The following is a 17,811-nucleotide window of genomic DNA, read 5'->3' as shown; positions in this document are numbered from 1 at the left end:
AGGTAAAACTGCTGAGGCAGACATAGAATTTAAATGTAAAAAGAAAAACAGTGACCCTCTGTCACCTTTGACTGAGCTCAAACTCTAATGGAAAAAAAAAGCATGGGTGGAAATTTCACAGATATTTCACAGATATTTCACAGCCGGCAGACCAAACCAGCGCATTCAGCTCGGCAAAGAACTCATGCTCTTCCTCAACACTGAAGTCCTCAGACATTTTTCTTTCGTTGTTTCTTTCTTTGCACAGGTAAACAGCACATTTCTTCTTCTACGCTTGCATTATTGGCAGAGCAGACGCTGAATGCGCACTTTCATCTGGTTTGGTCTGCCGGCTTCCGTAGCGTCGTGAGCGCGCATGTGCGCGCTTTCAGGAAATCCTATACACTACTGTTTATGCTCTAAAAACATTCTAAATGACTTCGTTTCGAGTAAATTCTGGATGCTACCCACTCAGGACACTTGGAATACATTGGACGAGCAGTATGGAGGAATATTGACACGTTTTTTGTGGACTTTTATGGACTTTTCTGTCTCGGTCACCATAGACCTCCATTATTTGAATGTCAGCAGACAGCAAGAAGCCTCCCAGATCTCCAGATGCATTTGAGATATCAAAAAAGTACTCCAGAGTGTTGTTCAGCATTGGGTTAGTAGAAAATGAACGCTAATCATGTTTTGGGTGTACTATTCCTTTAAAGTTAATGACAATAAAGGCAGATCCAGCGGCTTTTTTGGCCATCGTTTTGGAAGGATTTGTGCTTTCTTTTATTTGAAGTTTAGGTTTGAAAAGTAACAAAAGAATAATAATCAGAATTATAGTGGAATTTTTTAAAAAATATTCTCATTAAGTAATCAATCAATCTCTAATAGTTTTTATGATATATCAAATCATGCAAACTTTTTGCAAACTGCAATTCATTCAAATAGTTATGAGAACACAACATATCAAACTGTCGCTATAATAGCACAATACAGATACAAGTACAATAGTACTGATACAAACTTTGTTTGACCAACACAGTGTAGTGTGAAAGAGTGAAGATAAAGGAAAAGGAAATATCTTTTCCACACATACTTTACCAATAATAATCTGAAAAGTGTGGCCTATATAAGTATTTGGCGTCTGTTTCTACTAAATATGGACAAGCTAACTTCAGAAGCTAATTAATAACACAGTACAGTTCATGTTTGTAATTTTATCTCATTAATCGATCTGTTTTGCTAAAGTTTTAGAGGCTTTTGCTCATTATTGGAGAACAATAATGAACAAAACAGGTCATGGCTGAACAGAAGATTAAAGTAGGGTTTGTTTATTAAACAATATCTCAAAGAGCCCTTTTTAATCCAGTTTCTGTATATGAAAAGACATTGACTGCTGTGACTATGAGCAACAAACATACTAGAAACAGCCATGAGACCCATAGTAACTAGAGTTTGACTTATACAGGTCTTTTAAGGCAGATGCCAATTAATTGGACAACAGTTTATCCAATCCCTGATATGTACTGCAATTTCGGGGTCGGGGTGGGGGGGCTTTGTACGCTGATATTGCTTTTTCTCACTGTATTTACATGATATATTATAACAAATGTTACACCAACTTCAGTTTAAGCAAAAAGAAACATTTATTTACAATTCTAACAACACTTTAACAATAGAAAGCTATGGACATCCATTTTTACACCCCCTCCCCTTGGCCTTTCTCCATTTAACCCCGATGTCACTATTGCTTTTTCAGTCCCAGTATTGGCTTTTGGGCTCTGCTCAGGAGTAGGTACAATAAAAGATGAGTAGGGCAGGAAAAAAATGTCTATTACAACAACATTCCTGAACATACAGCCAGCCATGAGCAATATTCGCAGTGTATCCTTATAAAAAAGTTTCAACATCTAAAAAGCTTGCTGCACTTGGTATTAAACATAAAAATCCTAATTAAATCCAATTATAACAAAGGCAACATGACAAAATGTCAACATTTTTTCCAATTCTTTCATAAAGTAATATAAATGTTTTTTGTACATTAAACAATTAGGTAAGTACAATTGTAACATAGCAGAAAAATATGTTAGTATTTTCAAACCATAGCCCACATTACAGGCTTAGGTCTCACTTTGCTGCCACAGGGTCAAAGGAAAATACTTTCACCTCAAGAATAACAGACAACAGATGGCAATAAATACTCTGGAGGCTTTGACACTTTCCAGATCTGAGCATCTTCAGTGTATGTGCTTCTGAGAGAAGCTTATTCTAAGCTTTAAATCAAATGGACAGATGAGCAACAGGTGGGGAATCACAGAGTGGTAGCTGTGGGAGTATCAGCAGCAACAGGAAATCAGGGAGACAAAGCAGAAAATTCAGAGTTTGGGAACGCTGGTTGATGAAACAAAAGGAAGATAAATGAGAACGCCTGTGGAGAGAAAGAAGAAAGATTTGAAAAAGGTTCAAATATAGGGGGGTGAAGGATCTGGCCTATAACTTATCCATTTAATGCAACTAGGTCCTTCTGTTTAGCATGACAGTAACTGTTTTTTAATCCACTCTTATCTCAAAGCTGAGTATTAAATTACTTCCTCTCCTCGCTATAGGTGGGAGATTTTTTTCACCATCTTCCTCACATCATGAGCTCCCGTGTGGTGAACAAGAAAGGAGAGCCACAGTACCGCCGGCACTTCCTCACAGACAACAGCATCTTTCAGGGTAAATATCAAGAGACACACCATTTGATGCACAAAACACAATCCAGAAAGCTGGCTGGCCTTTTGGCGATATGTTCAAGGAGTGAACACTAGAGGGAGACTTAATTTCATGTTGATGTTTCAAAAGCCATGGTTTTTAATATTAGCCCAATCAAGCAACCCTACAAATTTTCTTTTTAAGTTTTAACTTGTTGTTTCTAATTATTTTCTCTTATTGTCCTGTAAAACATAATGGATTATCTTTTAGCTACAAACAATGCACATCATGTGGAGGATTGTCAGTGCCTTCGGTGCTTATGTTCTATTAGAAAAAAACTCTTTTTATAATTTTTTATTACACTGCTATCCCCTGAGAGCTGAGCTAAATCCAGATGTGTTACAGGATCAGTATGATTTTGATCTAAAGGTTTTGAGACTGTAGACTTCCCACTGACTGAGCCGCCGGATAAAGCCGTGACAAATCTGATAAGTTGGTCTGTCTTTGTCGGCTGTCACGCCTACTGCAGGCAAACCTTTTACGGCCTCACCTAGACAGCCAACATCTTTTGTGTGCTTACAAAGATAGAAAAATAAAGGCTAGAGTATGAGGTAAGATCACTGTCAAAATAAACTTGTGCATAAAAGCATAGTTGTGTGCATTTTAGTCAGAAGTTGTGCATAACAAAAATTTGTAAACTCATAATAATTGAAATCTCATTCAAAACATGCAACATACAGTTTAAATAGTTACAACTTCAATAACTAATAAATACAAATTTCAAGTTTAAATTTGTGCTTTATTCTTTATGAACACAAACAGCAGCGGCTGTTTGAGAATACGGATTTTTTCTTTGAGAATACGAATTCACAACAGTGGTCTGACGTCATGGTTTCCAAGGCTGGTTAATGGAGCACAGAACAGGAAGATAGGAGCCGCGCATGCGTACTATGTGTTCTTTCAACTTAGTAGCGGCAAGATGACGGACCAGGAAGCTACGGAGCAAAGCCAGGTAATGGCTCTGTTCGAAAACCTAGGACGTGTCCTCCAAGGACGCGGTCTACCTAGACTGGATCCTTCGAAGTCCTTGAAAATAAGGAGACCGGAAGAGTTTTGGCTGTGAATTCGACCAGGTCTACCCTTCGGCGGGTTTTACCGCCGTATGCTCTGTTGCTTAGCAACCGTAAACGTTGACACACAAAGCAGGAAGAGAATGAATACCGAGGTTTTCAAAACTGTTTATTTATTTCTTTTTTATTGTGAAGTGAACAAAGACTACACTCACAAAAATCCAGAATGGAATAAAGGTTCCAACCACCGGGAGCAGGAACAAATCAAATCAAATGTAATGATAGAAACCTTAGTCAGTTAAATAACATGCTGCTGTCATTCTGCACATCTCTGATGTTGCTGCTATTTTCAAATATCAATTACTGTAAAAGTGTCCATAGCTGCATATTGGTTATTTATTCCCCAGTTTTATATTGTTAAAACACTTTACAGTATTGTATTGTTTATATTTTAACTCTTCCCTATTATGTTATTCTTAGACATTTTTCTAAGATCCTCATTTGTGTGACCATTTTCAATAATCTTTCTGCTGCTGTAAATCTGCCCATTGTGGGAAAATAAAGAGATTTTCTATTCTTTTCTATAAAAGGGGTAGAAAGATATAAGTAAATCTAAACAATGTATTTATATGTGTCAATGATTCAGTATGTTGAAGATCACTGGGCAACAAGCGACAGCATTTAAGTAACACACCTGTTGTGAAAAAATGACTATTTGCTGTATCCTGCCTTTGCAAATTTAATAATCTACATTGATGTCACCATTTTTGGGTATTTAATGTCATTTATCTGCACAGCTATTCATCTGTATTTGATTGTATTCTTTTTACTAATTTCTATACAGATTACAACTTATGAAAGTATAGTTTATGGAGCTGTGTGTCGTTATGATTGTTGATGAAAAACTTTAATTATTGTGTTTGAATAAATAAATCAGAAGATACGTAAAAAACAATTCAGTTTTTATTTGTTTAGAAAAAAAACTGTCAAACTCCTTTATAAAACACTGAAAGTTTAAAAACTTTCATGCCTTGAACTGAATTTCTTGTAACTAAAACAGCTGAATATAACTTACACAAATGTTTTTATAAACCTGGTAACTAAAGTCCTGGAAAGTGTTTACTTATCAAACTGACAGAGCTTATTTCACTTAGAAACATTGGCCACTGTGGTTTTGCATGTAAGTTCCAACAGAACGGCACATTTAACTAACAAAAAGCAAAATCACTCAGACGAGGCTAAATGATTGTCTGTGAGTCACGGCTGCTATCATATTTTCTTTAAAGTCATTCAGGGTTGTAAGATGTACAACTGGAAATGTGATTGTGCGGCTACAGGCACTAACAACAGGAAAACAAATGGTATGACTTGAGTCACAGTCATGGTAAAATTTAACAGAAATGAAGAAGTCCTTCTTCTCACTGGGCAGCACTGGCTTGTGTGCTTGTCCTGTTATCCACTGCATGATTTTGCCAACGGTCAGCTGCTGTGGATCCTCCTTCTGACCATCTTGTTCTTGTAAAGAAGGTAGATGTTAAGGAGAAAACAAAAAGTTAAAAGCCTAGCATTATTGAAGATATGCATATTACAACTGCTTATTAAGTCAGATTTTGTTTTTGAAATTAAACAGTTTTGGTTAAACCTTTAATGTTATAGGTGCATTCCAAACTCTTGCAAAATGTTGAGAGCCTTGCACGACGTGAATGTGCTGTGAATTACTGGATTATTATAAAATACAACTATTGCATCCAGCTCTTACAGAAATCTTTTTTCGGTGGTAGTTTACAGTATATAACCTTTTGCTCAATAATAAGCTAATATTTCACATACCTTTAATCACTGTAACATAATTTAATCTGTGCACAGGGGTTCCTGCAGATGTACGATTACACGCACTGTATGTACCTTTGGGTGTGGCTTTATATTTTTTTTTCCCATTTTCTCCTTTTCATTTTTTTCCCCCTTATTGATGTCAAAATTGAAAAAGCAAATCAAACAAGAAATGTTATTTTTTGACAAAAATCTCAGCAGTTTCATCTGTGTGTGTGTCTGGGCGGTCAGGCTCATGTACATACATCTCCCTTCTCCAAGAGACTTCTTCAGTCTAAGAGTCACCTGTAAACTCAGCCTGTTAAGCAGTACTTTTGCTACAAATTACCAATGGAAATCGTTACAGGTAGTCACATGCAAAAGATACCCTCTGCCCAATGACTGATTGATTGGATCATGGAGGTCGCTGGGTCCAGTTGTCTCCCTTCCAATGCTGTTATTGTGAGCATGAATCAGCCCTCTGAGGACAACAGGCCAGGAATAAGACTTGAACGATCAGCACGTGACTAACCAGTTTTGATTTCCATCATTAACTTGTTGCAAAAGTACTGCTTATAAGGCTGACTTTACTGGTAACTCTCTTGCCTGAAGAGGTCTCTTACAGAAGAGATGAATTTTTTCTACAAAGAAGAATCTGTTCAGAGGACTTTTTTTAGCAAAAAACATAGTACAGTGTTTAGCTGGATTTTAAAACCTTCCTTACATCTGTTATAAGGTGGAACAGTTCTGAATCTGTGACATCATTAGTTGACACCTGGATGCTGTCTGAATCACCAGAGCAGAGGTATCTGTAGCACCATTCACGCATGAAGTTTGGGAGGGGTCCGTCTTGAGCCATACTCGCTTCCATAACTTCTCCAGCCGTCCTAAAGATCAAGAACAAATTATGTACTTAGTATAAGTGTATTAATTAAATGTAATTATTTAAGGCAAAAAAATGCTTTATGTACCGGAAGTAGTTAGTATCCAGGCTGTTAAGGCAGTACAGAGGATTTTTGCCCTTCTTGTCTGCACTGCCCACAAACAGTTTGTTTTCTATTTCAGAAACCATTTCTAAATTGAACAACAACAAGAAAAAAAATTATATAAAGTGTGATCGAATAATGTTTAAGTTCCATTAAAACTAACTCAATGAGCTAATGTAAATGTACCTGTTAGAAACTCTTTACTTAGAGCGCCTGTGTCAATGCCAGATTCCCCAAAAAAAGAAACCTTCAGTCGGCAGTTTGGACGGGATTTTTTCTGGCGTTGCCACTGTTGCATTCCTCTACTAAAGAGATCAAATCTTGACACACAAAGGGAAAATGTGCAGCTGTCGTCCACTTGGCCGCTGATCCAGTTCAAGATTTCCTCTGAGCTAAAAAAATTATATAACAAGAAATGTGTTAAATTATGCTCCTGAAAAGGAAAAGGGCTTTTGTTCTGATAAACTAAATATATGCAACATCAACAGCATGGAAGTGACATACATTTTAAAGGAATAAAGGTCACTTAACTTAATAAATTTATATCCATGGGGTAGCCGAGGGTTCTATTTCACATAAAATAATATCATGTCCTACTACACATTAGTAGCACTCATGCAGTCCTTGATGACTAGGAATCCATTACAATTTCCCTGACACAAAGCAGTCTAAAAATCTATTAAATATAATGTCTACAAGAAGGGACGAAGCAGACAAGACATCTTGAAGAATATTATAGTCCTTCAGTGTCTGTAGCAAGATGCTGCAGATCTTTTCTGGTCTGTAGTGTGTTGTTTCTACTGTCATTTTCTGTAGAGGCAGAATCAGATGCAATTGACATAAAGCATCAGGGTAACATAGTTGAAAAAAGCTTGTTGAGCTTCATCCAAAAAGAAAGCTAGCTCTGTTCTGGGGAATATCTGGAGATGATTTTACAAGGAAGTATTATTCATAAAACGAAGAACATTGTGGACAACCATGGGCATGTTCTTCATCAGACTGTCACACCACAACAGAGTGTCTTCAGTGAAACCACTACAAGAGATCCTTCCTGCATGTAGCCATGCACAGCTTATTGAAAAAACTCCAATAACAGGAGTTATACAAACATTTGAGTTGTTCATTGACAGCAAATAAGTTAGGAGTGGGAAAACTGATAAAGAAATATTACAAACACTTTCTGAAAGAATAATGTAAAAATATTATGCATTCTTTTGCTAGAAATTGAATCAAAATATAACTAATTGGAGCTCCCGTCTTTAAATAATGCATTTTGCTCTATAAATATGGCGAAATTGAGTTTTGTTTTTGTTTACCTTTGAAAGTAGTTACTCTCATCCTCTGAGGTGCTTATATTGCATTCTTGGTTTGAAGATCTGTAGGAATAATAATTAGAATTCATACAGTATATGGATAAATCACTGACTACATGAAATGTTTTTTTTTTTTAAATCCTGGTGAAGTACCGTATTCCACAGTCTGATGCATGGGTCTCAATGGCATTAGTGCTGAATATACCTCCGCACACTGGACACTCAGTAGTCTAAATGACACAGAATTTACATAACAAAGTTAAATTAATAATTCAAACAGACAACCAGCAAACAAAGCATCTCACCATCTCTGTCTGATGTTTTGTCCTTAATGGAGATTCATTGTCCTGAGTGAAGCTTTCCTAATTATAAAACATACAAATATAAATGTAATCAATTATTTGGTTAATTACAGCCAACACTTTATTACTTATAGCCAGTATTTCACATTCATTCTCAGGGGAGCTGCTGAGATAAATCATTTCCTCTTTGCAGCTCTTGATGTGAAACGGAAGAGCTTGGAGTGGTACCATGTTGTTGCAGGTGGTGCATGGAGCTTTAGGCATGTTTTCAAATTCTTTTGCATCTGGTGGTAATGGAGAAGTTTCAATTTGTTCCTGTAGAGGAGTTATGTACAGTGTACATTTTCCATTTCCACTAACGGTCTTCAGTTGGTGCCCACTATAACCATCAGAATCAGGAGGAATAACAACTAATCTGCGCTGCCCACCACCACCTAGAAATGTTAAACATTTACAGACATCATTTACTCAACTGTATGCACATTCACCGAGTTAAACTGGTTGTATAACATGAGTTTAACAGTTTATGTTTCATTACAACATACCTGTAGACTTGTATAGCAACCAGCCACCATTGATGCTTGCAGGCCTTGGAAATGCATTAAGCAACAAATCTGTCAGCTTATACAAAAAAAGTTCAGTTACTAGTCAATATCATACATATAACAAATACAATTATTTCCTACATTTTCTATTCCGTAACCCAAGGAGAGATCACTGATTTGCAATATATATAATTATATGGGGAAATTCAGCCAAGACATCGGCTCATTCAGTTATCACAGGATGCAGAAAAAGTCAGTGGTTAGAATAGCTCCAACACCAAAAAGAAACAAAGAAAGAAAGAAACAGATTATAGTTTAGTCTACTATACTTAAAGAAGAATTACCTCTGTATGTGTTAAACTCTCTGTTACTGAGAGAGAACGTTTACCCAGACCAGCCAATATAAGCTGGAGTTCTTCGTCTCCTTTGGGGGTTTTGGAACGTTGTTTCTCAAGGAGAAAAAAGTTCACCAGAAAACTTTTTTTTGGTCGGGTATACGGTGTAAAACGTCTTTTCCCTTTTGTCTCTCGGCGAAAAAGTCCAGGAAAGGATCTGAAAAAATGATGATGATGATGTTTATACAGCTTATTTTATTCAATATCAAATTTAAATTGACAGAAATGCAGAAGATCAACACAGACCGCAGGCTTGCTACACAGGCTAACTAAGATGAAACTTACCGAGCCATTTCTTGATGAACTGAACCACTGCGCTGAGGACATCTTAGCTGTCCTGACTGTGGACCTGTCTCTGTTTGCCTCGACTGTCCCTCAACAGACTGTCTTTCACTTTCTTGTGCAACTGGCCTCACAGTCCCTGAAGAGCCTAACCTTCGATTTAATAATGACACAAGACTGTGTGCCGTGTTTAGGATATCCGCTAACTGTACCTAACAGAAAGTTCAATAAAGTTAGATGTCTGAATATCAACTACAGACATAAAGATTTAAGTTACAAATGTTAAAGATTACCTGGCTTTGCTCCGTAGCTTCCTGGTCCGTCATCTTGCCGCTACTAAGTTGAAAGAACACATAGTACGCATGCGCGGCTCCTATCTTCCTGCTCTGTGCTCCATTAACCAGCCTTGGAAACCGTGACGTCAGACCACTGTTGTGAATTCGTATTCTCAAAGAAAAAATCCGTATTCTCAAACAGCCGCTGCTGTTTGTGTTCATAAAGAATAAAGCACAAATTTAAACTTGAAATTTGTATTTATTAGTTATTGAAGTTGTAACTATTTAAACTGTATGTTGCATGTTTTGAATGAGATTTCAATTATTATGAGTTTACAAATTTTTGTTATGCACAACTTCTGACTAAAATGCACACAACTATGCTTTTATGCACAAGTTTATTTTGACAGTGATCTTACCTCATACTAGAGAGCCTCTTTTCTCTTCTGCAAGGGAGGAGTTCATCTGATTAATGCAGTGACAACAGCAAGTGTCTATTATATTGCACTTCTGCTGAGAAGGGAGGATTTTATAACATTAAAATGCCTTTATTTAGATCAAAATGTTATCTGGGGATTGATGTAGCTTAATTACTTATGAATGTTTATATGAAAAAGCAAGCATTCTTACTATTATTTATAAATATGCTTTTCTACTAGTAATGCATTCATGTTTTTTTTTTACAGTTCAAAATAAAGCATCTTGATTGGCAATAAAACTCTTTTTTTATATCAACATTACAGACAATGTTACTTCTGCTATATTTAAAATTTTTTGGACTGTTGTAATAAAAGAGGTTTGGATCATGAGTTTTTTTAAGCGTGGGGTTTTCAACAATAAATGGGTTTAAGAAAAATAGAAAATATTTATTATTCATGTCTTAAAGGTAGGAACAAATGCAAAGTAAACTAATTTTTATGTCTCAAAGGAAATACAGTATATACCTTAAATCTAGTGAAGGATTTTACTTTCTTTTCGGTTAAATGAGGTCCTCTCCCTATATCTTTGAGTAGCTTTTATTTAATGTTAAGACAGGGTAGGTTTAAAAGCATTAACTTAATTTAATCTAATTCACTTTATTTATGTAGCACCACTTCACGGAAGAAGTCATCTCACACTTTGCCGAAAAAAAAGAAAAAAGAAAAAGAAAGAAAAGTCAATCCAGGACATTCTCTGTTTTCTTAGAGAAATAGTTTTGAAATTAGTTATTTTAACCTGCTGAAGGTTAATGGATGGATAGCAGGGTTACGCCCTGGAGAGACTCATGAAAGTAAAACCCATAGCATGACATAAACATGCATTCATGTACGGCAAAAATGCAGTTTTGAGTAGCCAGTAATCCCAGCCCACTGTGGTGCTTTATTTTGTTCTTTTTTAAAACTGAATTGGCTACAAAGATTTGATTTGGCTACGAATAATAAATCAGTCGGGGGGGATCCTTGTTTTTACAAAGATGTGTATACAGCTAAATATGTCTACACCAACTTTATACTTCTAAGGATTATATTTATGTTCTTTTGCCTAATCCTTCAAGCTCAGTCAAATTTGATAAAAAGTCTACCCAAATATGTTGGAGTTAGGTCTGAACTGTACCTGTGCCTGATCCACCATCACTATGCTTGGATCTCAAATATTCCATTGTTGTCCTAGCTGTATATTTAGGACCATTATCCTATTGAAAGGTAAACCCCCACATTAGACTCGAGTCTTGCAAATAGTTTCCATTGAAGAATTTGCTAATCTTTAGCTTGACCTAATTTCCCATTTATTCTGACCTGACCTTCCTTTCCTCCTGCAAGGAAAATGAAACAGAAGTATGGAACAAATTAAGTAACTGACTAATCAGCTTCTATTTCAAAGACTCAATGACAATAAATTCTGTCTTGCCTGCATTCAGAAGTAGATAGTTAAGGGTAATCCAGGTTCTAATGTCTTCAAGACATTCCTGTAGTCGATGTAATGGCTTAGTTTCATCTGAATTTATGTACAGATATAGCTGAGTATCATCAGCTTAACAGTGGAAATGAACACCATGCTGTCTAATAATTCTACCAATTGGGAGCATATATATATTAAAGAGAACTAGCCCTAACACTGATCCCTGTGGTACTCCACGGGTAAACTTGGACCATGAAGATTTATCATTAACATGAACAAACTGAAATTTGTCAGATAAATAAGATTTAAACCAGCCCAGTGCAGTCCCCTTAATTCCTACTAAATATTCAAGTCTTTTTAAAAGAATATTGTGTTCTACTATATAAAATGCAGCACTGAGCTCTAACAGTACAAGTACAGATACAAGTCCATTATCTGAGGCTATGAGACTATCATTTGTGACTTTCAAGATAGCTGTTTCTGTGCTATGATGAGCTCTAAAACCAGATTGAAACTATTCAAAAGGTTCATTGTGGTCATAATTTGTTTATTAACTATTTTTCGGAAGAATTTTAGATAAGAAAGGAAGATTAAATATAGGTATATAATTGACCAAGTCATCTGGATCAAGAGATGGTTTCTTAAGTAAAGGTAAACATGGATGTGTTAATCACATCTAAAATGGAGATGGAAATCTGATGGAATATATTCTTAAATAACTTGGTTGGAACTCGATCTAAAATACTAGTTGTAGGCTTAGATGAAGATAATAGTTTTGATAACTCTGAAAGTACAACTGGATCAAAACAGTGTAATACCGGTTCCGATTCACATCCAATGCCATATGTCAGCAAGAGATCTAAAGTATAAAGATAAGAATGTGTGGGATTATTCAGATTTTGAACAAAGCCAACTAGGCCTAAGATAACATTAAAGGCTCCATTTAAGCTATCACCTTCAGTGTTAGCATATATGTTCAAACCCCCCACTATAATGACCTCATCAGTATTTAAAACAAAATCAGATAGAAACTCTGAAAACTGATCTAAAAATTCTTACTAAGGACCTGATGGACCTGTTAAAAAAGGAGTTTTGTTGCTTTGCGATTTGAAAGAGGGAAACTATGGTTAAATATTCAAAATAGTTGTAATTATTAACTGGCTTTGGAGTAATCAGTAAGCCCGACTGAAAGATTGTTGCTACTCCTCCTCTTTGTCCAGAAAGTCTGTGTATGAGAAACTTTAAGTAACTAGAGGGAGTAGCCTCATTTATGCTCACATTTGTAATTTTATTAAGGATCCCCATTAGCAGTTGCCATGGCAAACAGCTAGTCCTCTTGATATCCACATTAAAAACATAAAATAAAAAGCACAGTCACAAATATATTTCCAAAAATGTATTTTCTCAACACATAGTAATTTAGAAAGATAACTCGCTCGCTGCAGCCACATTTCTGTAAGACAACATAAATCAATTTGATTGCCACAAATCAAACAATTAACCAACAGACTTTTTGAAGAAAGAGATATTATGTTGAATAAACAACAGTTAATTATTTTAACTTTACCCCCAATTTGAGTAATATTAATTACATTATCATGATGTACTCCATTACGATTTTTTCTAATTTATTTGACTTTGGCATGGGAAAGACACTGTCTGGTTGGAGTAGTAAGTGGGTAACAGGTGTGCTAAACTATGACTCTGCTTTCTGGTCTGGATGAGTCAGACCAGAGAAATTAGGATTAAACTTCTATAAAGACATTAAAATTATTCAAACATGATCTAATAAATTCCAGTCAATCCCGAGCATTACAAAATTGGGTGGCAATAGAACAAAAGTAGTCTATAGTATGTAAAAGAAATATAGTATGCAAAAATGTAGGCATTATATTATAGCCTATAAACTTTCCTTTCTGAAAGAAATGCAACCCTGTTACACTCAGTAACAGGGCTTCAAATATATGCTAATCTTGAGTATTTCGTTCAAAAGCTTTAGTTGCTAATTAATATAAAAATCAACTGTAGAATAAAATAACATTCGATAGTAATTCTGCTCATTTAAATTAATTTCAGTTAAGGTCAAAAGTACCGTAACAAATACCAAAGGAATTTAAATTGCAGTAACTAATTTGCAGTTTTTCAATGCAGAATCTTCTGTAGGGGTGTTTCTTGCATTGGATCTGAAGAGGCCACTGACTCAAGACACGCTCAATATGTGTAACAATCTTCAAAAGAGGATGTTAAATTGTTGTTCATTATCCTTCCCTTTATGAAGAATTCATCTTAGTGATATATCCAGAGGCTCTAGAGGCGTTCCTACAACAGAACCAGCCTTTTTTTAATAGCTTGTTGAGCTTCTTTAAATCATTTGCTCTGATGCTGGTTCCCCAGAAGATGCAGATCAACTTGTTCCTATTTCTTCTGAAATCTACCTTGTTTTGTAATGCCTTTCATTTGTAGATGACTACAGTCATCTACCTTGTTTTGTAAAAAATTGGGATCACATTATTTTTTCCACACCATACCAAGAAGCTGTTCACCAGCTCCCTGTACTCAGCTTATTGTCCGTCAGAGTGGTATAGAGTAAAAAGGAATGGAAAGAGTACCGTCCCCTGTGGTGCTCCTGTACTGCTGACTACTTAATTCGACAGCTGACTCTTCAGTCTAACAAACTATGGACTGTCTGTCAGATAGTTTGTGATCCAGGTGACTTTTGATGCCTCCATATGAGTCTTCTGAGGTTTTTCACAAAGTAAATCAGGCTGAATTGTGAAATCAAAGAACATGATCCTAACAGTGCTGTCGGCCTTGTCTAAATGTCAGTGGGTTCTTGAAGCAGGTGTATAATGGCATTTTAATATGCAGCTCCACGGCGATAACAAACTGTGGGGGGTCCTGATAGCTGCTTGAAATTAATAGAAATGATTAAAGAGTGAGCTGATATGTGTTTTCATGAAAACATAAGTAACAGGGTTGCTTATTGGATGAAACACCACATTACCTGAAAAGAATGAGAAAATCTGAAAACCTGAAATGAGGAACTATTTTACTTCTACCTTTGTTTAGAGCAGGGCGCCAAACTGAAGGCGAGATGGAGCAGGGACCCCTTAATTATATATATTGTAGTAATTGTGTTATATCAAACTGGTCCTATAGTCACTCTATTACAGATGGAGTAATGCAACGAAAGTAATTTCTCCCTGGGATTATTAAAGTATTTCTGATTCTGATTCCTGGTTGATGGGACAGGTGTTGTGACTGAAACGGTTCCCAGCTTGAAAGAGCTCCTGTGTGTCGCTGAATGTGTGCATTGATGACTGAAAGACATCTTCTGCCTCCATTTATCTGTTTACTACAGTGTGTCGAATTCATGTTAATGTGGATTTAAAGACTTTTCAATTAGTTGAAAAATTGCAGGGAAAAAAAAAAGTCTAATCAACAAAAATGTTCATGACCCCCATGCAGAACCTCAGAACCTGGGGGTCGCGGACCCACTGTTAAAGACCTACAGTTTAGAGTATTCAGTTTAACAATGTCATTTCTGCTAAGTTTTTTTTTTTTAGCAGAAATGGTAAAGTTTCGTTTTTTAAATTTATCTGTTTTTTTCTCTTTTTCTGAATGGCTCAAAATATTTCAGTAACAGGTTTGTGAATATTTTGATGGCACAACTTGGTGCATAATTACATTCAAATAGAATATGCCTGTGATGAATATTTATGCGATTCCAGGGGAAATATAACAAAATCATATAAATCATCATAATTCATAAAAATCATATAAAAAAATCTGATTTAAATCATATTGTATCTGTTATATTTGATTTATTACTTGGTCTTCAAGAGAGGAACAAGAACAAAAAAAGCCATTTTAGGGGGTGCTCAAGAGTAATTTTAAATAATATTTAGAGCTCAATTTTACTACAGATACAACATGGAAGAAATTTCGATTTCAGAATTGGGGAGGATGCAAGTCATTTTTAATATAACTGAATTCAGCGTGTTTGACCATCCAATAACAGACCCGATTCAGACAGTGGCTGTCGGGTTTTCAGATAGCCAGTCATGCAAGAAAAGATGGTCGGTCAATCAGGACCTTGTGGGCGGACCAAACTCTGGGAAGCAGGCTCCAGTTTGAGCTGCAGTTTTCCGCTTGGTCCTAGTGCCCGTGAATAGCGTTACCATGTTTTTGGACAGCAAAGGGCAGATTATACTTCTGCAACGGCACACATCAAATGTCGCTTGCAAAACAGTTTTGCTGGTATGCTTCTGCACCTTTGGTCTGGAATTTCTAGGGATGCACAGCAGTTTCCCGCCAAAGCGCTAGGGGGAGCCATTTCGAGAACTCATGAGAACTTCGATGGATGGTCACGAGAACTGCTTCAGCGGGAGTGTTTATTTTCCAAAACAACATGTCTGAGGCATCGTAGTTGTACAAGTAGTTGTACTTCCGAACCTCCTTGATCAGCCTTTCGTTGTGGTTATTCATTGTTGTTATTACGCCTTGATTTTTTAAAATGTCGCGCCCGGGCACCGAATCAAGAAGGACAACCACACAAACAGCCGGAAAGGCACACCAAGGAACAATCACAGCTGCTCTTTGTCTGCGCACTTCCGCTTGAGGTCTGCGCGGGGTTGATGTGTGCGACGACAGTTGCAGAGCCTCTGCGTCATAAGTATAAATTGGCCTTAAATCGTGCAGGGGACCAAAACGGGCGTTTGAAAAAGTGAAAGGGACATGACACCCGGTCCCCCCCCCCCATATTTACGTCCATGGATAGTTATATTTTCTGTAAGGTACCACTATAATGGAGCCTACATGGCAGGTGCATGTTTCAATATTTTCTACTTGACTTGTGCAGCCCTAAATTATGCTTTATTTTCTGTTGTGCTGTCACATAAAAAACAATAATATACATTGAAGTTTATGGTAATAACGTGTCAAAATGTCAGAGTCAAGAAAAAATGCAGTTTCAAATACTTGCCATGCATGATGCTGATAAAAAAAAGAGATCACAGCCACACTGAGAGACAAAAGGAAAAACCAAAGCAGAAAAAAAACAAGAACAACCGTTTTTCTCATGGAGAGACTGCAGCTTAATAATCTACATCTACGGTGATCCTCTCCACAAAAACGAAATGGGATTTCCCAACGTGAAACTGAACTAATCTGGGAGCTCCAGACTGACGTGACTTTCATTAGGGGGATGACTCAATCGGGAGTGATTCGCTTCTGGCTACAAAAAAAGGCACACAGGGACGCTCTGCACAGTTTAAAAGCCTTTTTAACTACGACCATTAATTAACGTCTGCGCGTCACACTCGGGTTAACTCCTGGGAAGTCCAATTTAAATTCCCCGCATAAACTGAAGTAGATCCGAAAACAGACAAGGCTGCGTAAAGTGGGTCACCTCTGTGAAATGATTCCGTTATTTTGTATTTCCAGAGAAAATTCAAACACGCAAATGGGTGTGGTGACAATTATATTTATACATTTTGCTGCGGAATGTGAAGAAAAGCGGATAAAATGCCCACACTGCCTCCGCTCCGTCCCCCTCCCCACCCCCATTTTTGCGCGCTATTTTACCCAATTCTCTCTCTCTCCACGCGCGTCCTGAGCTGTTGCTTATTAACATTCACTCTCTCGAAATCGGCTTATCGTTATTCCGCCACGGCGTTGCGCCTGATGTGAGAAAAAAAGATGTTCTTTGCGCAAACGAGAGGATGAGGATCAAAGATGTTAAAAGGGTGCGTCTGTAAGAAGGGGGCAAGAAAAGTGACACTGTACTCATGGTGCGCTTGTTTTGAACATCATGGATGCTTAGGCATTTTGGATGGCATGTTGGCATCTCCTCGCTGCCACAAGTAGGGAATGATAAAAATAAAAAGATGCCCAAAGCGCACGGAGGGATCACTCCACTCCACATCTAAATGGCGGAGCTTGAAGTTTGCAGAAATCTCAGTTTGGAGGGGGGTAAGTATTAATTCTTCTGCTAATCCTTTGATCTCATTAGGGGAGGGCACATATTTTTAAGAGGGGTTATATTGCCTAATGCGTTGGAACCCAGTTCTCCTCTTTTTCATCAGCAGCCCTGGAATAAACACTCAGGACATGGGTGTTAATTGGACAACGAACGATTTGCATTAGAGGACTCATCATGCCAAAAATGAAATGTTTTAATAGAGGCGGTATTTTGTGTATTTTCTTAATCATTCAAAAGATTTAGACCATCATATAGGTAAATGTAAATGACAGGAGTGGGAAACTGTCCCTGGTGCTGAAA

The 17,811-nt window shown here is 36.9% G+C and overlaps 1 protein-coding gene across 2 annotated transcripts in view; it reads left to right on the top strand.

Annotated features, from left to right (window-relative positions):
* Window positions 1-17,811, top strand: part of LOC119795408 (1-phosphatidylinositol 4,5-bisphosphate phosphodiesterase eta-1-like) — a 77,611-nt gene that overhangs the window by 8,090 nt on the left and 51,710 nt on the right. Inside the window, exon 2 of one of the 2 annotated variants that reach the window (XM_038303404.1) lies at window positions 2,586-2,697. In XM_038303404.1, coding sequence (XP_038159332.1) covers window positions 2,619-2,697 — 79 coding nt within the window. In that variant the 5' untranslated portion in view covers window positions 2,586-2,618. Of the gene's footprint in view, window positions 1-2,585; window positions 2,698-17,112; window positions 17,502-17,811 lie in introns of those variants that run through there. The other variant, XM_038303405.1, reaches the window with a different exon arrangement.

Source organism: Cyprinodon tularosa, unplaced genomic scaffold, assembly GCF_016077235.1.
Source record: "Cyprinodon tularosa strain WSP-4 unplaced genomic scaffold, ASM1607723v1 ctg51, whole genome shotgun sequence".
NCBI classification, from domain to species: Eukaryota; Metazoa; Chordata; class Actinopteri; order Cyprinodontiformes; family Cyprinodontidae; genus Cyprinodon; species Cyprinodon tularosa.
This window is presented reverse-complemented; position numbering and strand designations above follow the sequence as displayed.